General features: G+C 43.3%; 1 protein-coding gene across 3 annotated transcripts in view; it reads left to right on the top strand.

Annotated features, from left to right (window-relative positions):
- Positions 1 to 2,440: 2,440 nt before the first annotated feature.
- Positions 2,441 to 25,124, top strand: part of ITPR2 (inositol 1,4,5-trisphosphate receptor type 2) — a 278,837-nt gene continuing 256,153 nt past the window's right edge. For all 3 annotated transcript variants that reach the window (XM_071816102.1, XM_065845412.2, XM_065845403.2), the window contains exon 1: positions 2,441 to 2,741. In XM_071816102.1, coding sequence (XP_071672203.1) covers positions 2,650 to 2,741 — 92 coding nt within the window. In that variant the 5' untranslated portion in view covers positions 2,441 to 2,649. The remainder of the gene's footprint in view (positions 2,742 to 25,124) is intronic.

Below are 25,124 nucleotides of genomic sequence, written 5' to 3'. Positions count from 1 at the left end.
CTGACCAAAGGCATGCCAGGATTTCATTTGCTGCTGGGAAACATGAAACCTCCCTAGCTGAAGTATCTTAATTAGGCCATTAAAGCCTGGTATAAAATGGCTGAGATAAACAGGGTCAGGAGGGCCAAGAATGTTGCCAATGTGCTATAAAGCGTTTGCTGCTCAGTCCCAGGGTTCAAACCATCCACAACCACATTTTCATCACACCTCTGTGTGGTGGCTCCTGGAAGGGACACTGGGTCAATGGTTTTTGCTTAGCAAGCATAAAGGCAAGAGAGCCCCAGGCTCTCTCTCTTCGGTGCTCAGTGCCCTGCTCTGACTTTCAGTTTCTAATTCTGCTATGTTACAGCTTAGTCCAGCTTTGGGATTTACTATGTGTGTTTTGGGCAGTTTGAAATGCTGCATCTTCAGTTTTCCTTTGCACGGGTTGGTTCCAGAACAAGGGCTCTGGCACTCATTCACTTCATATTTCTTTTTCAGAAATGTTTTAATAATTGTGGTTAGTCCAGGAGACTGAATTGAAAGAATTTGGTGAAGTGGCAGACCTAGCGCCCGTGTACGTATATGTAGAAAAAGTAGAATGCGAATGCAGATCTCTGGTGATGTCTTTGTATCCTGGTGGATAAAAATAAGAGACAAATCCAAAATATTTACCATAAAAAACCCACAAAAGTGGGAACTCTAGAATGGCATTACAGGTTTCTATGTGCGTGTAGATGGTAAAACTATTTTTTTTAATTTGAAGAATCCGCATTTCTGATGTCAAGAATTTATGTTCAGAAGAAGTGAGATAACATTGGAAGCTGTAGATGTAGGAAATTAAATGCAAGTGTGAAACCCTCAGCTTATTACTCGCTTCTAGCAGTCTACACATTCCTGTAAACTGATTTGTATTCTTATCATTTGACAGTATTTGGTCATGCTCTCAGACCTGGGTAAGTTGTTGTTGTTTCTTTTTTTCCAAGCCCAACCTGTTGAAAAAATACACTGGGTATTGGGAGAGTTGTCTCAGGGAGGTGAAATATAGCTGAAAAAACAGAAAATGTATAAATATTTTGATTCTTAAGACCCTTGGTGGAAATTACATTTTTGTTTAAAGAATGGACAATGCTTTTAAGAATAAGAATCCTATGCTGGCAATAGCCTTTCCTTTGCACTAAACACTTCCAGCTACTGCTGGACGTGCAGTTTGGTGGGCTGGTACTTGGTCTTGGGCAGTGAACTGAAGCAGTGTGGATTTGCGCAGGGAGGCTGCGGTGTCCCCTCTTTCTTTGGGAGAAAAGTCTGCCAGAGTGCTCTCTGTTTTGAAGTGGCTGGGTATTTTTTTTTTTTTTTTGTTGTTGTTAAATCAGTGGCAGTTTTCTAATGGAATTACGTGTTGTGGGAGTTCCTGCACTGGATTGCAACATAGTTTTTGATTTAAGAAAATGAAGGATTTGTAGTTCCTAAAATTTGTAAGCCACAAAACAGAGGGTGTCATAAGCTGGTGATTAAAGTAAGCCTAGTGCGACTGTGACATTTTTGCAGAAGTGGCAACAATTGGGAAGGGACGCCATCCACTGCTTTGGCTTTTCCTTTCTGTGCCCCTGCCGCGCTGCCTCCCTCAGGTTACAGCCCCGAGGAGCTGCCTCCGACTTCGCACCCAAAGGTGGCAAGGGAAATACTGAGGAGTTACGGGGGTCTCTGGAACACCTCTCCAAGCTGGTGAGTGAGCAAAGGTGGCTACGGCATAGAATCATAGTGGTTGGAAGAGGCCTTCAGGGTCACCAAGTCCAACCATTAACCTAACTCTAGCACTAAACCATGTCTCTAAGAACCTTGTCTACACGTCTTTTAAACACCTCCAGGGATGGTGATTCAACCACTTCACTTCCCTGGGCAGCCTGTTCCAATGCCTGACAACCCTTTCTGTGAAGAAGTTTTTCCTATAATCCAACCGAAACTTGAGGCCATTTCCTCTCGTCCTGTTGCTTGCTACCTGGGAGAAGAGACCAACACCCTCCATGCTACAGCCTCCTTTCAGGGAGTTGTAGACAGCGATAAGGTCTCCCCTCAGCCTCCTTTTCTCCAGGCTAAACAGCCCCAGTTCCTCAGCTGCTCCTCATCAGACTTGTGCTCCAGACCCCTCACCAGCTTCCTTGCCCTTCTCTGAACTTTCTCTGGTGCCTCAAGGTCCTCCTTGTAGTGATGGGCTCAAATATTGAGGAGTTACGGGGGTCTCTGGAGCACCTCTCCCGGTTGGCGGGCGAGGAAACGCGGCTGCCGCACGCCCCTCCCCGGCCTGACCCACAGCCCGAGGCACGGCCGCGCTTCGGAGGTGACGAGCCCCCTGCCCGGGGGGTGGCAGCGGCTGTGGCGGGCGGGGCGGCCCTGGGAGGCGGAGGCGGCCGGGGGCGGAGGCGCAGGAGGCGGCGCGGCGGGTCGGGCCGTGCCGGTGCGCGGAGGGCAGCGGCGCCGCGCTCCTGTCAGCCCGCGCCCGCCGCCGGGCAGCGCCGAGCGCTCAGCGCCCGCCCTCGTCCCGCCACAGCCGCTGCGCCTCGTCTCTTCAGCCTTCCCCTGGATCGTGTTTTTTAATTTCTTTATTCCTTTCTCCCTTTTTTTTTTTTTTTGAAGGGGAGGCGTGCGAAATCCGGCTAAAAATGAGCCAAAATGTCTGAGAAAATGTCCAGCTTTCTGTACATCGGGGACATCGTGTCCCTGTACGCCGAGGGCTCTGTCAACGGTTTCATCAGCACGCTGGGGTGAGTGAGGGGCCGGGGGCTGGTGGTGGGGGGTGTGTGTGTTTTTGGGAGGGGTGCCGGCTGTGCCGGGCCGTTCCGTGCCCCTGCGGGGCGGCGACCCGCGGGCAGCGCCGGCTCTGCAGCACAGGAAGCGGCCGGCGGCGGAGCGGGGAAAGTAGGAAGTGATGAGCCGAGGGAGAAGGGAGGAATGAGAGAAGTTGTGCTCGCACAGGCCCGGGGCAGCGGGGCCCGGACGGCGGCGGTGCCCGGCGGCGGTGCCCGGCGGCGGTGCCCGGCGGCGGTGCCCGGCGGCGGTGCCCGGCGGCGGTGCCCGGCGGCGGTGCCCGGCGGCGGTGCCCGGCGGCGGCTCCGCGTGGGGGTCCCGCCGGGGCTGCACCTCCGGGCCAGCCCAAACCGGAATACCCGGGGTTTGCCAGAGCCTGCTCTGGAGACATAGTCCTGTGCTGCACCCAGATGCGTTACTACAGTCGTTTATTTTCGCTTTTTTTTTTTTTTTTTTTTTGAGTGCTCTCTTTTATTGCACGTCTTAGAATTTTGGATGGTGATATGAAGGACAAAACCTTGCTTTCTTGCTCATCGTCATGCTTACGTTAAACGTGCATCCCTTTACTTCTGGCTTATGTTTGCCTGCAGTCTTACCTGCGGTTCTTAATAATCAGATACTTAGAGATTTAATTTAATGGGGATGCTTTTTCTATGAGCTGCTCTTTGTGGAGTGAAGAGCTGTAGTATAACAGTGTCTGCTTCACTGAACTACTCTTGCTTGCTCGAGGTTTCTATTAACTTTGACCACTTTAAATTCTTTAAAGTCTTTGGAATCCAGAAAACAGAAAACCACAGTGAATGATGTTGGGAATACCTTGATGTCACCTAGTATGGTTGTAGTGGCATGTTCCAAGGGTGCAGTGGTTCCCTCTCATACTTTGGCGTGTCCAAAGTAAGCACATCCCTAAACCTTTGTCAATGGAAACATCTGCGCCGCATGAATTGTCATGATCCAATTGACAAGGCAGCTCAAACTCCGGTTAAGTATCGGTGATGTTTGCTGCTTAAACATTAGCTGTACCTTCAGAATAACAGTTAAACTTGCAAAGGCTGATCTGATGCTAATTAACATGTACCTGGGTATCGCTCTGGTATGTTGTGTTAGGCTGCCTGTATCCTGAGATATCTTCAATGGGGGATTCTATGGTGAAGTAAGGGTGCTATTAAAATACTACAAATAAACGTTTAAGGTACTTGGTGGGGTACCGTTACTGGATAAAGAAACAATATTCAAGGTCCTTTGTATTTTCTATCTTATTATTACTTTTTATCTTTGCTGTTCACTCATTTCATCTGTTGACAAGTGTTTTTTCGTGGTTTATTCCTCCATTTGTTGATTCTGCGCCTTCGCTATCGTGACTCTTTATTTTGTCTTGCATCTTCTTTTGTTTTTCTGACTATCTGAATTTTATATACTGTCTGAAAATGTTTCCTTTCTGGAACTGTTAAGCCCTGCATATTGTTTCTTATTCTTGCAGGCCCAGCACTACTACTTTTTTGGCATAATTTGTTGTTGGGTAGTTTGGTTTTGTTGTTCTTCTGTCTCATGATTGTGTTCTGTTATCTGGAGGAAGCTAGATTTGCCTTACTTGTCATTATGTTGAGAAAAGTTCCTCATTTCACAGAACACCTGCTTGTCTACGGTCACGGATGTTTCTTTGGTGACTGGTGCTTGTACAACTGCGTGTTGCCTGAGTATGTGTTGACATTCTTGCGTTGCCGTCCTGAGACCACTAATCCTCCCCTCATCCCTTGGAGTTAGGGCAGGAGAATTACCCCCAGTTTTATAGATGGGAAGCCAAAATCAAAGCTTGCCTAAGGCTCTTTACCAGAAGAAATAATTGAACTCAAGCCAACACCCTAACTGACAGACTATCCAGGTTTTCTTTTAGCAAGAACCAGCTAACCCAGCTCAAGAATACTACCTGGGATGAGACAGAACTCCTGTGTGTGTCTCCTTCAGCAGCAGGCCAGGAGTTCAAGAATGCTGCTGTAGCTCTATTGGCTTTTCAATACAGCTTTTTTGTGCCCTACTCCCTGGCACAGTGAAGGCAGCTGCAGAGCCAGGAGGCTGGATTTAAGGAGCTGAAGGCCTTGAAGGAAATGTGAAGTCACCAGTGGAAAACTCCCATGTCTGCTAAATGGGAATGCTGACCCCTCTGCTGGTGGTACAAGGGCTTGGACTGAAATTTGAAGTTGTGATGCCAAGTCATGTTATCTGTGCCAGCTATTGCAATTACTGCCTTTGGAGCAGTTGCAGCGACACAAGAGGCAGAAAAAACAACTGTACATTCAGGGAAGACGTTTGCCCAGCTGCACATTTGGTGTGCAGCCCTTGCTAAACTTCTGCATCTCCTACACTCCTGCAGGTCCTCTGTTCAGCGCAAGCATCTGAACAGAAGTGGCCCTGTCTTCCAGAGGTGCCTCTTGTTAGCAAGGTCCAAGTGGGGTGGGAGTGGGAATGATTGCTTGCTCACTTCATTTGACTGATGCAGGTCCTCGTTTTATTGCTCAGGGTGCTGTTTTGAAAGGTGCTGGGCAATTGTGTCACTTTTGCACTATTTAGTCCATTGGGTAGTCTCATGCGGTTGCAACAACTCGAATCCAGCTAAGGACTAGTGACTAAGCAGCAGGGAGAGAGTCCTGTTTATTTTAAGCTGTCAAAGGCTAATTGTTTCTTAAACAAAGCTTGAGTGAGGCCATTCTATAAATAAGATAAAAAAAAGTGCACAGCACCTCTCCAAGCCGGGGAGGTCTGTCACGTTAGCAAACCTTACTCCTTGAAGAGCTGAACCAGCTCAACAGATTAGTTTTGAGCTGGAGATTTCTAACCAAAGGCTGTTTCATGTGTTTTAGAATATTTTCTGCTCACTTGCTAAGGCAGAAATTTTCATGTGCTCAGTTTCTCCAGGAAACCTAAAGCTGAGAGAAAGATGCAGCTGAGCTATTCAGATCAAGTGTAGCATCAGGTTAATATCTACTAGAACCTGATTGTGGAAATCTTCCTCTCCTGCAGTGAGGACCTCCAAGACTAGCAGGTCCTAACCTCCTTTTGTAGGAGAGAAGGTATCTGCGCCTCTTGGCTATGTTTTCAGGTGAGCATGCTGAGTGGTGCTAAGCAAAGGCAGGGGTGCCTTTCCACACCTGCCTCTACAGAAAGTTTTGAGAGTCACTGAAACAACGAGATGCTGTAAATGGGAGCCAAAAGTTTGGGGCACTTCTGTGAGCTGGAAGTAACCTGTGCTCCTTTCCTTGTCTCTGAACTGTTCCTTTACTTACTGTAAGCAGCTGCTGGATGTGAGCGTGGGGGCTCTGCTGACAGATTTGATCCCTCTCAGAAGAGGAAACTGAACTTCTCTTCCGCATCTGGGCTTAGTGCTGTAGCGTGGGATGGGGGCAGGGAAGTCAGGCAGTGCTGCTCCGAATTCTTCGTCCTGTTACCTGTATTTTAAAAGAGAGTGGGTGTGGGCAGGTTTTGGAAGAAGAGGTATAACTACCTGTCTCTAAGAGGATGCTCCAGGCTGTGGATCCCAAGTGGAGAGGGACATCTCCGGGCGATGGTACAGGAGAGGGTTTTAGGGCTCAGCAGTCTCCATTGGCTGCTGCAGGTCTTTGAATACTTGATACTGAGAGTCCAAGCAATCCCCTGCTTTGGGTTTATTCTGGATTTGGAGGCTGCTCTGAGAGCTGGTGATGTGTAATCTGTTTTTTTCAATCTCAAGGCTCTCTGAGCTCCACCCCCACCCCTTTTTAAAGAGGAGAATGCGTTTGAATATTTAACCTGATAGTCTTGCAATTTACTACAGAAAAGGAAATGTTTGGGAAAAGGAATTTACATTAATGGGTAGCTTACTACCATTTCAAGATAAAATTGGTACTGGATTAATTGAACTGTGCTAATAATGCGGGGTTTTCCCCATTTTTGGGCTTTTAGTGTGTTATGGCTTCTGCACAGTTGGAGGCTTTGTGTCCTACAGGATGTCTGTGACAGAGCTAGGCAATGAATGAATGCTGGTGTCTTAAGTTGTCCTGTTGTCTGAATGTTGAGACCACCTTCCCTGATATTTTGGCTGTAAATGTTGGCAATGATGCATGCTGGGAATCAGAGCTGCTATTAATCACCTATCGGTACGATGAGGGGAAGAAGGTATTCTCAGTTGGAGAGGTGGAAAAAAGTAAGTAATGACAGCAGCCAGCATCAGCTGTTGGAAAGTTTGACAATGGGCCTGTTAGTCACCATCAGAGCTGGATTCCTTTCCTGCCTACATTAGTGTGCTTCTTTGCAACAGCAGTGAGAAACCTCATGGAACATAATTAACGGAGCATGCAGCAGTAGCTGCCTGCCAGGTAATATATGGCCATGGACGACAAGGGGTACTGGGACTTATTTCTAATTAGTAGCACAAAGTGTGTTCTAGAGTATTTGGACTCGTTTACTTGAGCTCAATGTTGATTTTTCTTGAACAGCTCCTCTTAATTTGTGGAAGTGCTTGCCAGAACTTTCTTATTTGAAATAAGTATCACAGTTTTATTCAGGCTCATTCACTGGGCTTTTGTGTGTTAGCTGTCTTCTGGTAGTTGGACTTCAAACACTGAGTCAGGCATACTTTGTGAAGAGACAAGATTACGTAGAAAGTGCTTATGGAACACCGTATATCAAAATATTCCAAATACAACGAAGGCTAAAATGTGTCCCCTTGGTGGCCTCAGGAATGGTGCTAAGAGAAAAGATGTAGTGACTGATGATGTTTACAACACACCAATGTAGTATTTTCATCAGTGCACTTATTTTTTACCTTTGTCTCTTACTATCTGAAAATATAAGCTATGGTTAAAATACAGAGTATACATCCTTTAATTAATAGCAAATTTTTCCTTCTTATGCCAGCTGACAAAATGTAATTAGGCAGGAAAGAATAAAAAGCCTGAAGAAAGTAAGGGTGGCATAACTATTAATACAATTACTCGTAATTTAATTCTTATACATGTAGAATCAAATAATACCTTGAAGAGGAAAGATGATTTTCAACTTTCCTGTGGGCAAAACTACCTGTGCGTTTTAATACCTGAGTACTTTCTCCTCTGGGCTGACAGCACAAATGAGATTTTACAGTTTTGATTGTGTGTTTCGTATTTATTTTTTGTTGTTGTTATGTTTTTTTTGTGTTTTTTTTTTTTTTTTTTTTTTTTTAATACTGTGTAGGATTAGCATTTTCACAAATATGTTCTCTTGGTTATCTTCCTAATGCACAAGCACTAGTATGAATTCTGCAGCTGCTTTGAAAGTTATGCTAATGTACCTGGGAGCATAATTTGGCCCATTATATGACTCTCTTCAGCTATATGGTGTATTTATTTTTTGTGGATAACTTTCTGAAGCATAAGCTATATTATATGCATTATTAAATACCTTCATTGACCTTGCAATAAATGCCACGTAAGTGGAGATGTAGACATAAAAATATAACTCTGTATCTTGCATACCTTGCAATTCAATACATATATCAAAGCTTAAATCCTCTGTAATTATTCACTCACATAGGCAATTAGGCACCCCTCCAGCTTTGCCATTTATAACGAACTTATTTTGATGCCCATCTCAAATATTCTAACAGTGCTGTGTTTAAATGAACAATGAGACAAAGCTTTCTGCAAAGCACCCTTATGGGGATGCAGCAAGTAATGAACCCCGGAGGGGGTTTGTTTGTTTTAGAAGTTTTACGTGCACACAGAGCACAGCTTGGGTGTGAAGGAACATAGGATTAGACTTAATTATGGTATTATGATTTATGAGACTGTGCACAAAAATGTAATATCCTTGGTTCAAAGAGCTCATTATCAAACTAAAGTGAAGAGAAAATTTGGGTTATGGAAAGAACCAACTGACTTAATGTTAGAGTGAGTTTACTCATAAGCTGTATGGTAGTAACAAAAAGAAGAGAGGACTAGAATTTTGGATAGTGATATGTCTTTTACAACTTGTGTAGTTCCCAGCTGGGCTATGGGTAACGCAGGGAGTAGCTGGGAAATAGAGGGGAGATTATTTAACTTGCATGATTTTAAGTCTGATTTAACTTCCTTTTAGACAATGAGATTAACTAAACAGTCTTTACATGGTCCTTAGACTCACTAGAAACCAAAGTTGTCCTATATTTTATTTTGGAAGTGCCACAGAACAGTCAGATCAAGTCCTTGACTTTCCCAGCTTGGAGCACTGTCTTGTAAGCAGCTCATGAACCTTTGCTCAGTCGGGTGTTTTACTGTATTGTGAGGTGTTTGGAACTCGCTGCTCTTTGTTAACGGTGCCAGCGGCCACTGATGCTCCGATGAAGTGTGAACCTGTTTGTTGGGCAATAGCACAAAGCCATGTCCTCTGCACATGTATTTAATCCACCTGAAAGTCTGGTTTCTGCTTGCTATGAAAGGTCTGTTACTTCTTGTGCAAAAGGGAAAAGGGTGAAGTTCAAGTGTGACTTTCATGTACTTGATTAGGGTGTATTTATGGAAAAAATGGAGAAAGGAAGATGAATGGTAATTCAAGACTTCACTTTTTTCCTTGTCTATCTTGTGTTTTGTCACTTATTTAGACAGACATATTTTAATCATATTAAAGACATAACTCTTATGACTGATTTTCTTAAACCTTCATTTATGTTATTTGTAAATCTGATTCCATCTAATTACTTGAAACAGTAGTTCCCACTGCTACATAGATGTGTATATGCTTCCTGTCGTAGGTCTTGGTTTTAGCTGTTCATAATGGTGCTAAACCTTGACTTTTTGGAGCTGAGGTCCTGGGGCTGAATGTTTTTGTGTGGAGAGTTTCAAGTAAAATGGCATTTCTGAGAACAGGGTAAGCAAAAATGCATCAGTTGTCCCTGTTTTGAAACAAACAAACAAGTACCTTGCAGTTGTGTTTTAAGAGCCTTCCTGAGTTGCAGCATCTGTCTCCAGATGTACTTCTCCTCCACCATGGAGGGCTTGTCCTTCTCTGCCTTCTTGGTAATTTGCTCAGCTGTTGACAGCAGTGATCTGAGGAAGGACCTCATTCAGACCACTATGACCCCATGGGCTGTCTTGGTACCTGCCCCTTGCCAGAGGCCCCAACCTGACCTGGAGCTGTGTGGGAGGTAAATCTCAGCTGCCGGGATTTCCAACTTCCTTTCCTGGAAGGCACAGAGCAGCTTTGGCTACACAATGACTTTACTTGTGTTTCCCTTTATCTGGGGAAGTAAAAAAGCATTTCTGCTTTTACTACCTCAGTTCGCTTCAAATATGAAACAAACTTAAACCAATAAATTACATTCTAGCAAGGTAATGGTTTTGCTGGCAAAATTGGAAACAGTTAAACCAGGAAAGCAAAAGACAAGAAGAAACACAGGCGTAAAACATACTTATTATTTTATAGAATCATAGAATAGGTTGGGTTAGAGGGGACCTTCAAAGCTCATCTAGTCCAACCCCCCTGCAATGAGCAGGGACATCTTCAACTAGATCAGGGTGCTCAGAGCCCCATCCAGCCTGGCCTGGAATGTCTCCAGGGATGGGGCATCTACCACCTCTCTGGGCAACCTGGGACAGTGTTTTACCAACCCTCACTGTAAAAACTTTCTTCCTCATGTCTGTCTTCCCGTATTAGGCATTGCTTGAGGTTTTAGGGGGCTATTTTGGGTGCAGTAGCCAAAAGATTGTGTCAGGAGTAGTCTTGTCATTCCAATACTGTTTTTCCGACCATCATTCTGTGCCTGAATCTCTGTCCACCTCTTAATGCTCATTTGTTTGCATTTTCTTGATTGCTGTTGAATAGAAACAAAGCTCTGTCCAAAGCACGTGGTTTAAAAACAATTCTTATTTATTATTTAATAATAAAGGAAGGAGGACCCTAAACTGTTGACTGGGTTGGGCAGCCTGCAGTTCATGTGAGCGCTGCTGTGATGTCCTGCAGTGTACCTGAGAATGAGCCACCCCTTCCAGAGCTTCTGCAGCCCTGGTTCTTCTGCTCAGCTTTACCTTTTGACTGAGCAAACTAAGTGAATTGTCATTATAAAGTTTGAGCAGACTGTGCAAACCATATCCCTGATTGCTTTTTCCCCCATCCTTACTGACATGGTCCTTTATGATTGTTTGCAGTGCATGACTGACTTGCTACATGCATGCAATGTCCAATACTTTCGTAACAACTAAGCTTATATGTAATGAATTGTGGTATTCCAGTAATCTTCTTATATAATAAGTTTTGGCTAGTTCATTTTGACATGCCCCTTTAGGCTGTTACTGCCACGAGTTGAGGGCATGGTGTTGAAATCTATATGAAATTACTCGGCAGTAGAAGGCTGGAAGAGCATAGCCATGTGTCATTGCTATCATTTGACGCTACAAGTTAGGCTTACTACAGCTTTCTTTGTACAAAGAGTAATCAAGTCTTTGTTCTTTGACCTCTGACAGATAAAAATCAATGTCATAAAAAAAAAAATCAACAAACAAACCATGAAACAAGGCTTTTTATATGAATCTCAAAATACAGAAACTTGTTGTGATCCAATGCTTGGACAAATTATCTTGATTTTCTTTGAGAGGCTTGTTTGAATTTCAAACAAGTTTTTTTTTCCTGCACTTGACACACACAAGTTAATGAATGTTGCAGAGGCAGCTGAAAGCATGCAGTTGCCTGATTAGGAAAACAACTGTTTAAACTCACGTAAGCCCCAAATTTTTCTACCTGGTGCCCACAGTTAAAATACAGCAACCCAGTTCTTAGGGATTTTCTTCTTTTCAGTGTAAATATGTGCTGGTGTTCCTGTGTGCAGGGAAGACGGAGGCCAAGCGCAGGAGGCTCTGAGCCACCCAGCTGCCTGCCTGCCCTCCTGAGGGTGCTCTGGGTGAAAGCCAGAGGAGCAGGAGGCACAAACCACCAAGGGATCCCCAGCCACCCCTGTGGAACATGCTTCATTTCACCCTGGGGAACTTCCTCTGGCTCCAGCGTGCACACGTCTACATCCTGATGCCTGTGAAATTTTGTGTAGCGGTATAATCTTGGGCACTGTGATGTGGAAGATTTAACTAGGCAGCTTTAGAGGGCAGCTAAGTTGAATGTGACCACTATGGTTTTATCTTACGTCTTGCAATACCTGACTGTATTTGTAAATCCCAGCTCCCAGGGCTCTATCACTTTTAGATATCCTCAGCATCTATTTAAGAAAAAGTGAATGGCTGTCCTTCATGGATGTGGGGAAAAGCTTGGAAATGAAAGGTGTGTAAGGAGTGCCCTGTGTTTAGAAGTAATTTTCTTTTGCTAAGTTTAAATCAGAGCACATGGTTTGCTGGTGGGGTGGTCAACTAAGTAATGGTATGTGAATACTTGAGACTGGAAACAATGCTTTTCGAGTGACCTTGTTGATGTCATTTTAAAGTTAGCTGGGTTTGGATTTCTGATGGCCTCACCAGTTGTTCCAGATATGACTCAATCAGTAGTGTGCTTTGCTAAAATATTCTCAGTCACCTTTTAAATCTAGTTAATATTTTTTTATTGTTCAGAAACAATAAATAAAGACTGGATATCAGTTTTGAAAACACTGAGAGCAGATCTTCATACATTTGAGTGGTGAATAATGTTGAAATGCATCACTAAGCAAGTTCAATTTTTCTGATCAAAGAATAAAAGTTTTAAGGCTATGCAGAAAGTTTAAAAAAATGTACAAACTCCGTCATTCAAAACCACCAACAAACAAACTGCCGAGTCAGAAAAATTATCTGCTTGTTAGTAGTATTTACTTTGATATCTTGGACAATTTCTGACTTTGGTGATTGCCTTTTGCCAAGGTAGACTCGGTTTCAGCCAAGTGCACCGTCCCCTCCTTGCCGTCCGCCACTTGCAAGGGTGCCAGTGCATGGACTTGTTCCGAACTGGAAAAATAGGACCTAGTGAACTCAACTCTTTACAGATTCCTGAAAAGTTAAGGTTAAGTGAAGAGTTTTGTGGAAATTCATTGTTGTAAAATGAGGTTTTACATCAGGTTTGCTGATATAAAAATTGGGTAGGGCAATGTCTGTAATGCTTCTTGGGTTGAAGGTAGAACTTAGTTGAGCTTTAAGGTTGCGCAGGTTTCATAAGCAAGGAACTGATTTAATAAATGTTTTGGATTTTAGTGTTGCCTTAACAACAGTAAAGTTGAATACTTCAGCAAATACCAGAAGTTCAAATTTTGAATAAAATTTTTCAAGTATACTTGTTGATATCCTTTCAATCATTACTGTCATTGTAGCTTACTACTTATCATCAGTATTAAGAGTATTAGAATACAGAAAAAATACCTTTGCCTTTAAATGATAAAAGTACAAAATAATGTAGAGAAAATTTAGTGAATTTATTTTTTTTTTCCTCTTGTTGGTGAGGAGGTAATAATTCCTTTGTGTCAGGCTGTAGGTGAGTTTGTTAAATAATAAATATGCTTTTATTCAGGAAAAGTAACAAAATAGCAGCAAAGATCCATTACATTATTTCCTGTACAGATGGTTTGAGATGTAGGTCCTACACCTGCAAATCTGCAGACTTAAAAACTGCAAATGTCACGAAGCAACTTTTAGAAAACTTGCTGAAGAGCATTCGAGTTCAGATTTCTGCTTCCCCGGTTAGCTTGTCAGGAGCCCTAATTGGGTAGATTGGGATTTGACCATGGAACCATTCAGAGGCCGCATCTGGCTCGTCAGAGAGGGCACTGCTGCGCACCCTGGGCGGCTGCACGATTTGGGTTAGAGGTGTTGTGTTGGCAGTGACTTCTCTTGCAAAAACAAAACAAGGTCAGCACCTGGTAGGCAGTAAGTCCTGTCTGTATTAACTTTTGTAGTTGAACAGGTTTTTCTGCAACTGAATGCAAGGACCAATTTGTATTAATTTCCCCCCCAACCCCCATGTAATATCTAGGATATAGTAAAACCATTAATTGTACAGTTCTGTTGTAACACCTCATTTGAAGCAGTACTGTGCATTAGGCTGGTGGAGGCAAATTCCTGGTCTGTGAGACTGTTTCATCTGGTCCATTTCCTTCCTATGGCAGATCAAACTGTCTGCTGTGATTAGGCTGCTCTTAATAGAATCATCTTACTTGAGCTGGAAGTGGGACAGTGTTTGTTTGAGTTTTCAACCATGGATCTAAAGTATGTTTAGGGAGAATTATTGTACTAAGGGATGGTACACAAGAAGACGAGTGACTTGCAGAAGTTTGTTGGCAAATTGTGAAATTTGTGTCCTAAGTTCTCGCTCAGTGCTCTTTTTATAAATGTTGATCGAGTAAAATGTTCAATGCTAAATTGCGTAAATGATTTCATATTGGCTTATCTCATGGTAAGCCTTGGCATTAAGCAAGCTGTGACGAAACTAGTTAGTTTATTAAAGTTTCCATGTGTCAAACATGTTTGGTGTTTGTTTTTTTTTTTTTTAAGTATATGGCTAAAGATGCGAAATGAGCTTTGTCATTGAAAGAAGAAAAGCATGTGATTGCTGGCATTATTGTCATGTTCATACGTTGGGTGGAACCTCATTGACACTGGTAGGTATAATTACTGTTCTTCATTTGTAATGAAGGTGAGAGAAAATCCTTCCTCCTTTCCACGTGCAGATAGCTGAATCAATAGAAATCACCACCCAAAGCTCATACGCTTGGTAAAGCCCGAGTAAAAGCTGAGCTGTGTTACCCAAGAAGCTTCTTAGAAAGGAATTCAGCATCAACAGGGCAAGCTATACAGGTCTAAGTGAGTTAAAAAAGTAGAGAGAACATAGAACAAAAGCTCTGTCATAGGCTGAGAAAACCTGCTACATTGACCCAAGGAAAATAAAAATGAGAGTATTCTACTGAGCACTGTTCTCTCTGAAAACTGTAGTCAGATAAACTCTTGCCATTTGATTTCTGCTGTGTCCAGGCAAACAAGAATTTATAAATTCTTTCTGAATAAATGATCAAGAAAATACCTGACACCAGTTAAAACTTTTCTTTCTAGTGGAAACAGCCCTTAAGTCTCCAGAACTGACATCACTGCTTCTGACCGATGATAACCTGGTACCATGAGATGGGTCCAATTTTCAAAATGGAAATTTGTGACCAGTGTTCTTGTCTCAAAAGAGGCTGGAGAGAATTGATGTGATTTCTAATACAAGAACTGGAAGCCTTGCAAATAGCATTAAAGCAAGAATAAAAATGCCATCTGTAAAAAAAGAACTGGGTGCACCAGAAGGAGTCAAAACAAAGAGGTTTCCTAGTGAATGTTTTAAATGATGATTTGTAGGTGAAAGTGAAACCTCTAATGGGCAGCAATTAAAAACTGTCTGGACATGTTTGGGAAATGAGCAGGCAATGTACCTGCTGTCAAACAGCAAGTCAGTCAGTGGGATGGTCAAAAATGTATTTGCTGTGGTTCTGATCTGGTTTTCCACAAAATATAGATGAGGAAAGCTTTGAATTGCTTTGAGTTTCAGCCTCAGCAAAGACTTGACTTTAGGAATGATCTTGCAGATCACTTCTGGTTGATGTAATAATCAGTTATCCAAGTGCGTAAATCTAGGTATGAGAAGACAAAGGGGAGTTTAGGAGGTGACGAAGTATTATAAAATATTTGAACTACCTGGGGAGAACTCTTGTTGGTGCTTAAAATTTCAGACGTTTTCATCATAATTTATCTAAGAAAGATGCACGTGGTCAGAACAGACTATGCTGAGGCATCTTGAGGCTAGCAGTCCATGTGGCTGTAGGAATTAATAGGGCCATGCTTTCATAGGCGTTCACAGATCTGGGAGCAGCAGAGTAGCATTGATGCCTCACCCAAATGAACTTTCTGGAGGCTGGTTGCAGATATTGCCTTAGGCAGAAGATCAAAGGATTATTTCAAGGAATGACTCTGCTGAAAAAGAGAGCGCTTTTTCTTTCCTTTCCATAACTTGAAAAACCTACCATGGAAGATGCAAAACCTCCTGAATCATCAACTTCAAGAGTGTATTGTTCCTGGAATGGACACCAGAGCAGCCAGAAGCCTTCCCAGGACAGCATCTGGGGAAATAATGGACTCTTGCAGTCATCATAACGTGTCATATCCCCTCAAAGTGGCAAGATCAAGGTTTTCTGGTTGCATCAGGCAAGCTTGGAGTTTGGAAATGAGATAGTACATAGAAGGTTATATTTATTCAGAAATTGTATGGTGGCTTTGAAACTGCTGAAACTGGGGGGGCTGCAAGAGTGACAGCTGATTTGAAAAAAGTATGGTTGTGTAGTCTAAGCAGGATGTGGAAAATGGTGCAGGAAATGTGATGTTTGCAAGATAGATAAGAGAGAGAGGCCCAGTGCAACAGTATCTTGTGGGGGCATCAATGGAGTGTGTTGCTGAAGAACTTAGTTTTTTTCTGCCAAAAAAATTGATGGTTATGACTATCCATTGACATAGTCATGACTTACTTCACAAAATTGCCTGATGCTTGTGAAGTCAGGCACCAAAGGGCACTGGAAATAGAAGAGACTTTGCTGAATGATTTTTTTATATTCAGAGTCAAGAGTAAACCATCTATGGATCAAAGAAAAATTTAAATTCAAAGTATTTTGCTAAGTCTTTGAGACTGTAGCCTTCCATAGAAGATACACTGTCTCGGTGTGCTTACAGTCTGATGGGTGTGGTAGAAAGGATCATTATGGACTTATACCTTCAGTTGTCGTATTTTATCAACTTAAGGAAATTAGGGCACTATATCCCATTGCCTTTGAGGGACTTGAAGCGGGAGTGGATAAAAATATGACTGGTATTCCAGAAGTTATTTTGTTTCAATATTAAGCAAATCTCTTTATTATATAGAAATTCTGAGATGATGCGAACTCTGCAGAAGATCAAACATTAGGCTGGAAAAACTTGTTCGAACCTGTTTGATAACATGAACGTCTCTTCAACATTTTTTTATGGGAAAGTGTATGGGGTCCAAGGATTGACTGGTTGTGAGACATAAGGAATCCAGGAGAATTCAGTCTCAATTGCACTTTGTGCTTTTATTTATTTATTTATTTATTTTGTAGTTTGAGATACATGTATTGTAATGGTTTAGCTTGTAGTGACAAGTGCATGGACTAAAGAGACGAGTTTCATGTCCAGATTAAAGAATGAAGATTTTCCAGCAAGCTGGAGTGAAAGAAAGCTTTTTTCCTGTAGCTGCTTTTAATCTATTATTTCAGTTTAGCAGAGGTCATACAAGAACTAAAGGCATTTTATCCCTTTAGCCCAAAAGGGCTGAAAATATCTTGTCAGCTCTTCTTTGCAGTCAGTTCAGTCCTCTGAGGATACCGAAGATGATGTATTCCCAGACTTGCCTGAGTGATGAAATGTCTTCAAATACTGTTGGTGTAGTCTCTGTGCCTTGGCTGTGGGTATTTCTGTTGGTGGATGATGTTATCTGTTGAAGGAGTTTTGAAATTTCTGTGTTCTGGCTGTTTTCGCTCAAGAGCGGGATGTTTTTATGTGATGGTAGCTTGACGGATCAAATCTGAGTGCTTGTTTTCTAAGGACTGATGAAGGCACACATTATTTCTACTAAAAAACAGGCACAATTTTTTCTCCAACTTTGCAGCCAGAAGGAATGTGGATCTGAATTTTGTAGGCTAGACCTTGAATATCTTCCACAAGTTCTTGGTCTTTATAATCCCATATAAAATGGAATTAAATCCTTTTGAGTGCAGTGAGGTAGCTTATTTAGTCTAGTTGAAGAGGGGAAGAGGGAGGATAGTTTTCCTGTACATTCAGTGAAGTATTAGAAGTTCACTGTGTGTGGCATTTGGTCCTGGCCTCTGGCTATGCAGCCTGAGGTGGTTCACTGCAGTTTCTTGTTTCCAGTGTTTAATCTACTGTGTCAGTAATGGAAGAACAGGAGCTCATTTCGTCTCTGTTACTAAGCTCCAGTGTCCCAAAAGAGCAGTTTCTGCTGGCAGTGGTGTGCTCTGGGGTATATTTTGCTCCACTGACAGTGCTTCTGCCAAAACATGTGCTATGTGTGTGGTTGGTGGAGGATGTTGAGGGGAAAATTTGAGCACTAGGGGGTCCACACAACCCAAACAGTAGATAAGAATTTTTTAATCTTTCATCACTATAGAGTCATTCTTATCATGCACAGCTTCTGCTTCTAGGGTAGTTTGAAAAATAAGAGAGTCTGAGTCTCAGGATGCCAACGAGCTTTGCTTTCCCGTTAGTTTGCAGAAAGGAGGAGATGCTGTGATCCTTACCTAGACTAGGGATTTATCTCAGGAGGCTGATTCCTCCTCTAATACCCAGTCACTAGATTGAAGGTAGGATCTTTCCGGATAGGGAGTGCACGCAAAGAGACTGAGGGTTGCCTGGAAGATGCTGACAGGTTCTTTAAAAAGGTATAGATGTAAATGGGATCCTTTCTGTAAACGCTGGACTCTCCAAGGAGCAATGGACAGGACTTTGACTCTGCCCCAGCTGGCTAAAGGCTCTTCGTCTTCTGGAGATGATGGATTTTCTTTTTGGAGGCTGGTATTCCCACATTAAACTGGCACCTGAGTGGCCAGATGAATTTCTGTGTGTCTGGACTTCTGATCCATATTAACCCTCCTGAAGAAGCTTTCAAGTGGGTCTTGGCTGGAGAGAATTGCTGAGAGGCACTGGGAAGTCTTATGTTATTTCTGCCACCTTTGCTACCCTGTGTTGAGAGGAGGGAAGTGGGATATTTATGCCATCTTTTGCAGGTGCTGAATTTGAGCGCTTGCCGGTCAGGTGTTTTCTGGACACTGTGTTGTCAGGGTAAGTTAGCAGAGAATCTGATCCCAATGTCAGCTGAAAATCTGCTCCACAGCTATGACAAGATCTGTACAAAGTTGGCTGGCAGGAATTTACGTACAGCTTTGGTGCGTGTAAGTGCTGTGACACTTTTTTCTAATTTCAGGATGACGAACTTTTCTTTTTATAACACAGAGCTTTATATACAAACAAGTACCTATTTTCAGTGCTTATTTCCTAGAAAAAAAAAATGATACTTGAAAGGTAAAAATAAACAAATGTATGTTCTAAAACCTTTTCAGATTGTGGATTTGAAAAAAGAAGCAATGAAGTCTGAAGCTCTCTTTCAACTCATATAATTGCTAACACAAAGCTGCAGACCAACCAGATGAACTGCACATTGTGAGGTGCAGGAACAATTTGTACTCCTTTTAAGTTCCCAGAGTAGCAAGCAGCAACGTACGTGCAGTAGAATAAATCCTTGTCTCCGCTTTCCATTTTTCCAAGAAAGATTATCCATTTAAGTTTAACCAATATCTTTTTATATCTTAATGAATCACAGGAGAGGAGTTAATTTCTGGTGTCTTATTTAGGGTTCTGAGGGAAGGTTTTATATGTAAGTAGACTGCAGTATCAGAGATTATCATACCTTTTGGCATGGTGCAATTTTTTTCAAACTGCTGAGGCTGCGGAGATGTATTTACTCTGCAAGCCATTTTTTATCTGTGGCTGCACATCATGTTCACCATCAAAACAGTTAATGTGAGTGCTTCTTAGCTCTCTCTAAGCAATACAAGTTCATATACTTAAACACTTTAGTAGATGATTTGTGCTAATGGAGTTGACTGTTGCTTAGAAACAGGCTCTGAGACATTGTAACATGAAATGAATGAACTAGCCCAATGTTTGCTTTTGTCCTTGCCTGCCTTTGGGTCAACTTAGTCCTTTTATTGAATGTTGTGATCTATGAGTCTTGTAACTCATAAAGTGTCAGGCGTCACCTAAACCAATGCTGGTTTATTTCCATGTGTCAAATAATAGAGAGTTCTGCTTCAGGAAGATACTTACGGCAAGGGTGGCAGTCCTGATTTCCAATAAGGGAAAAGGCTTGAGAAGGGCATATCTGTTTTAGCAGGAGGCCAGACCCTCTGCCACTCGGACTGAAGCACCTCAATGTTGTCTCAAACGGAAGTGTTAATCAAAATATAGCAGACTAATTGTTTATGTGAGTGGATGAGATTATCCCAGACAATGTGGTGCTGTTTGACTTGGAGGAAGAACTGTTAACCATACACAAAGCTGCACCACAGAGATAGTTGATTGGCTTTTTGATTAGGTAATAAAATCTGAAAAGGTGATAAAAATTGAGCTGATTTTTGGGTGGGGTGCTGCCCTATCTTTTCAGATCAGTTTATAGCTGACTCATATTATTTACTGAGCACAAATGAATAGGGAATCGTAGCTAAGGCCGTGAGCAGGCTTTTAATCTTAATGTGCCAGGCAGTGGGCTATGACTTCTTGTGATAATAGGTAGCCTTCCAAGAGGGTTGTGGAGTGATAAGGAAAAGGTTAGAATGGTTTTGGTCTGCTGAATATCATTGCACAATATTAGATTGACTTTAGCAGGACTTTTTAAATGGGGGTTGTATGCACAAACTATTTGTTTAACTTCAAACTAGATGTGAACTTCTGTATGCTTGTTTTCTGTGTCCGGTTCCCCTTGCAGGGAAACTGTCCGGTAGCCGGGCAGCTGTGCTGCTGCAAAGTCACTGTGGGAATCAGAGTCGTGTGGATATAAACGTCAGGGTCTCAGGCTCGCTTGTAATTGCATTTAAGACTGTACAGTGACACAAAGACATGGAATATGCAAAGTACCCTGAAGGGTAGAACGTGTTTTTCCTGGGAAGGACTGCTAAAATGTATCCCATTTATTAATTTTTTTCTGTTAAGAAAAATAAAAAAGAGTAGCCTGAGAGAGCTGACATCTCTGAGAAGGGAAACAGGTAGCCTTCTATGGCATGCTTCCATGGTCCCCACCACACTGGTCAAGTGTTGGTTATGCAGGATTAAGTCATAACTACTTACTCCATCACCCACCACCTTCTACAGTTCCTTGCAGTAGCTGCATGGTCTTCTTCAAACCAGGTCCTTCCTTTTCTCCTGCCACTGCTCAAATTGCTTGTTCCCGCCCTCACTCTGGCAGGTGCAGGACTCCTGTCCCCTCTTGCCCCATTTCCCTGAGGCCTCGAGCCCTGTCAGTGTGCCATCCCACCCCCTGCCTTTCTCACATGTCAGGTTTTGCCCCTTTCTCACCCACCTGTTGGTTGAGGGCATGCCTTGGGCACCCATGCTCACCAAAAACTGCATTGCTGTAGCAGGGCAAGCTAAAAAACCCCAGTGGTTCCTTGTATGTTGCAGTCAGGGCTCTCATGTGGGTGCAGAGAAGTTGACCCTGATGTCCTCCCTCCACAATGCCTCCTGCCAGCCAGCGCCACGCAGCTGCTTGCCCAGCGTTGTGACAGGTCCTGGTGGTGAATGGAGAAGGGGAAATGATTTTTTTTTTTTCCCCATGTATACAATGAAAGGAAGCACAGTAATAAACCCAGTGAGGTAAAAAAACTTTCCCGGCACATTACCTTGTAACACTTCTTCATCCTGTTTCTCTCCTCCGAGCTCTGCTCGGGCTGGTGCTGCCTGCAAGGAGGTGCCATGGAGGGTCATGTCCTGTGCTGGACCTGCCACCAGCTTACTATCTGGGCTCGCCCATTTAAGAAGGACAAGGAATTACTGGAAGGAGTCCAACAGAGGGCTACAAAGATGAATAGGGGCCTAGAGCATGTTTCCTGTGAAGAGAGACTGAGAGAGCTGGGTCTCTTCAGCTTGGAGAAGAGAAGCTGAGAGCAGATCTCATAAATGTTTATAAATATCTCAAGGGTGGGTGTCAAGAGGATGGGACCAGACTCTTTTCAGTGATGCTGAACAATAGGATGAGGGGGCAATGGGCATAGACTGAAGCACAGGAGGTTCCTTCTGAATATGAGGAGAAACTTCTTCACTTGGAGGGTGCCAGAGCACTGGAACAGGCTGCCCAGGGAGGTTGTGGAGTCTCCTTCTCTGGAGACATTCCAAACCCACCTGGACACATTCCTGTACAATCTGCTCTGGGTGAACCTGCTTTAGCAGGCGGGTTGAACTAGATCATCTCCAGAGATCCCTTCCAACCCCAACCATTCTGTGATTCTGCTCCTGCCAGCCCCTGGGAGCCCTCGCTTCTGGCCAGGAAGGGGCTGCCAACATGATGCTGTGGGCTGTGGTGGCTACTGGTGGGGTGAAGCACGGTGAAGGGGCTTCACTTTCACAGCTGGCATAGCAGGGGCTCTGTGAAAGCCTCACTTTGCCCTGTTGAGGGGAGGAAGGGCACCTTTCTCTTTGATTTCGGCAAAAGAAGGGAAGGTCTTGTGTACCTTAGCACACTGGAGCTGGTGCAGAGCAGCGCCATTTCTTTGCTGTCATAACAAAAGGAGTAATAAAGCATCCAGAAGTTAAGTAAAAGACAAGGGGGGTGGGAGGGTGGAGAGGGAGGAAATACTTGGAGATGTCTGCAGTGCTTCCTGTTTGCTTCTGAAAATTATGAGTCAGATCCCCCACAAACGGGAGAGAGGTGTTTGAAAAATCGTGAGACTTTAAAAAGTAATCATGCATGGGTTTGTTCTCTTGGGCTTCCGGTTTTTGAGCTTTTGGAGCTGGAGACCATTTTTCACGTTTCTCTGGAGAGTGGTGACAGCAAGGAACACATGCTCTTTTCCTCTTCAGTGGAAGTAGTGGGCTTTTTTAATATATATTCATGCAACATCGGGAAGTAGACCAACAGAAAAGATACCAAATACCACAAGGTTTGGAATAAAATGAGTGATGCCATTGCATTTTTTCTAGAGTTGATTGCTTTGACTTCAAAAACTTTTGCAACATGAATTAGTTGTATCCCTCAAGTCAATTTGCCTTTGCTTTATGAGCTATATACTTTGACACAGGAGGGAGAAGGTGCATTGTATGTGCCTGGATTGCGTTTGAGAATACCAGTGCTTTTCTACTCGCTGATCCAGAAGGATGAACCACGTTCCTTTTTCCTAAGTAAATCATAGTCTGCATCTTTAAAACCCATAGATTTTATGGGATTGTAATGTGAGCATTAATAAGTGTGTGTACAGCAATAATGCACTTAAAAGGAAAAATGAAGTGGATGCCCTTCTTCCACTTACCATATCACTGAAGTGCAGGCTTTGCTAGAAGATGTGATTTCTTTGTTTCTCTGCCAGTTAATTCCAGTAACTACGTAAGTGATAAAGGACTCCAGCTCTCCAAATAGAAAGCGATTATTTGCAGGCGTCTTTTCTCTGTTACGGTGTCAGAATAAATTGCACGAGCAGACCTGGAAAGCATTTCCTTCAGCTGAAAAGAATGCTGCAGAACTGGAGGGCCTTAACGTAAAAGGCCAAACTCTTTTCTTTGTAACAGAGCTTGTTGTTAAGACACACCTTAGTAGGTGATATAACGTTTGGACAGCTGACAGGACAGTCTGAGAGTCGTCGCTCTTCGGTGTTCAGCAGAATTGTTGCTCTGATATTTATGGCATGATTAAAAAGCCCCCTCATCCCAGCTGAGCATAATGTTGTCAGTAGTAAGAGTGAAAGTGGAAGCACTAGGTCAAGGATGAGACCATTAGAAAAAGAAAAATTCTGCTTTGTCTGCACTAATAGATAAACACATGTTCACATGTGCTCGGGGGTACTGGGAGGCAATGGTCTGTACCAGCAAACTGTTAAGAGTGTCTCCTGGTGTGATTTTGGCACTAATGCTGTCCCCAGACCTGGTGCAGGGATGAGGCCAGAGGGTTCCTGGAATCTCCTCCTGGACTGTGCAGCCACTCCAGCTTGAACGCCAGAGTCTTGGGCATGTTAAATTCGCTGCTGTGACTATAGCCTCACCACGTTAAAATCAGAGGGGGCCCCAGCCTGCGTTATGGTCAGTTTGAGAAAGGTCTGAAGCCATTTTGAGGTTTGAACCAGCTTATTATGGCATTTTCCCATTTTAAAATGCTAGTTGTGAAAGCTTCACACAAGTAGCACAGAAGTGTATTAGTTCCTTTTTCCACCTTTACCTTCATGCCTATAGACCTTCACAGGAGCTACTGTTTTTTGCCATCTTGCTTATGGCTGCTGTTCCCTGGCTCTCCTGCTTCCCAGTTTCTTTCCCCGTGGAAGGAGTGTTCCCAAGCATTTCCTCTCAGGTTGCTTCTTGGCACTGGTACACGTAACTCTCTTAAGCGAGCATGTACAGGTTGGATGTAGGTGTGGCAAAAGGCTCTGAGAGCTGCTCTCAGCTACTGGGAAAGCAGCTCTGAGAGAATGTGGAACAGCTCCCAAAATGATCTTTCCCAGTAGGAAACTGGCTCTGCTTAGTTTAAAAACAAGTAAATAATGTCACTGTAATTTTTCAGCTGGTTTTTGTTTGGAAGGTATTTTTTAACTTGCTGTGGAAGAAGCAGAAAAGCGAAGATAATATGCAAAAATACCTGGCCAAGCTGCAAAACTTTGTAAACATTTATCATTGCAAAATGAAAACAGTAATAATAATAAAAAAATCTTTTGTTGAGACAATTGGGACATGTGTGATGTGAAGTGCTTTCTTATCCTTTAATAACTGTGCATAATTTTTGTTACCGTCAGTGAGAGCTGGCCATGTATCAAAGGGCGAGCAGCGCGTGTTCAGTGAATTCCTGCACACGCACTCGTCCCTGGAGGCAGAAGTAAATGCTGAAAGCCGCAGCAGGATTTTGGGAGATGAATTACATGTTGGGTACAAGCATGATGGTGGTTATGCCATTAAACTGAGAGCTGTCTCCATTTATCTGAAAGCAAAACCAGGCAGTGTCATACTTCCAGAGCGCTGCCTTGGTGAGTGGGTGGTTGGGGAAGGTTCACGTTCCGGGTGTAAAGCCCAGGTTTGTCCCCGTTTCTAGGAGATAGCATGCCACATGGTGGGGGCCCAGGTCCTGCTGCATGGTCATGGGGGCACAATAGTGCTGGTTGGCATTGAAGACAGCCTCTGGGGCAGCTAAAGGAAGGTGACACAGCACTGGAACAGGCTGCCCAGGGAGGTTGTGGAGTCTCCTTCTCTGGAGACATTCAAAACCCACCTGGACACCTTCCTGTGTAACCTCATCTAGGTGTTCCTGCTCCAGCAGGGGGATTGGACTAGATGATCTTTCGAGGTCCCTTCCAATCCCTGACATTCTGTGATACTCTGACAGAAGAAGATAAAGAGCAGCGGGTCAGATGCTTAGTTGCTGTTGCAAAGTGCCGTTTGACTGACTTCAGTGGAGTTACACATGTCCATGCCAGCTCAGGACTTGTGACCATTTGAAGGCCTCTACAATGAGGCAGGTCCTTGCTCTGTTTGGTGTCCTGGCATATAACAAAGTTTGTAATATAGGGTATTTTGGTATCTGTATTACCTAAAGGAGGGGAATTTTTTTGACTTTAGCAGAAAGTTAGGCACATAAGATTTGTCATTGCTGTC

This window comes from Patagioenas fasciata, chromosome 1 (genome assembly GCF_037038585.1).
Source record: "Patagioenas fasciata isolate bPatFas1 chromosome 1, bPatFas1.hap1, whole genome shotgun sequence".
NCBI lineage: Eukaryota > Metazoa > Chordata > Aves > Columbiformes > Columbidae > Patagioenas > Patagioenas fasciata.
Note: the sequence above shows the minus strand (reverse complement) of the source record. Positions and strands in the feature narration are given on the sequence as shown.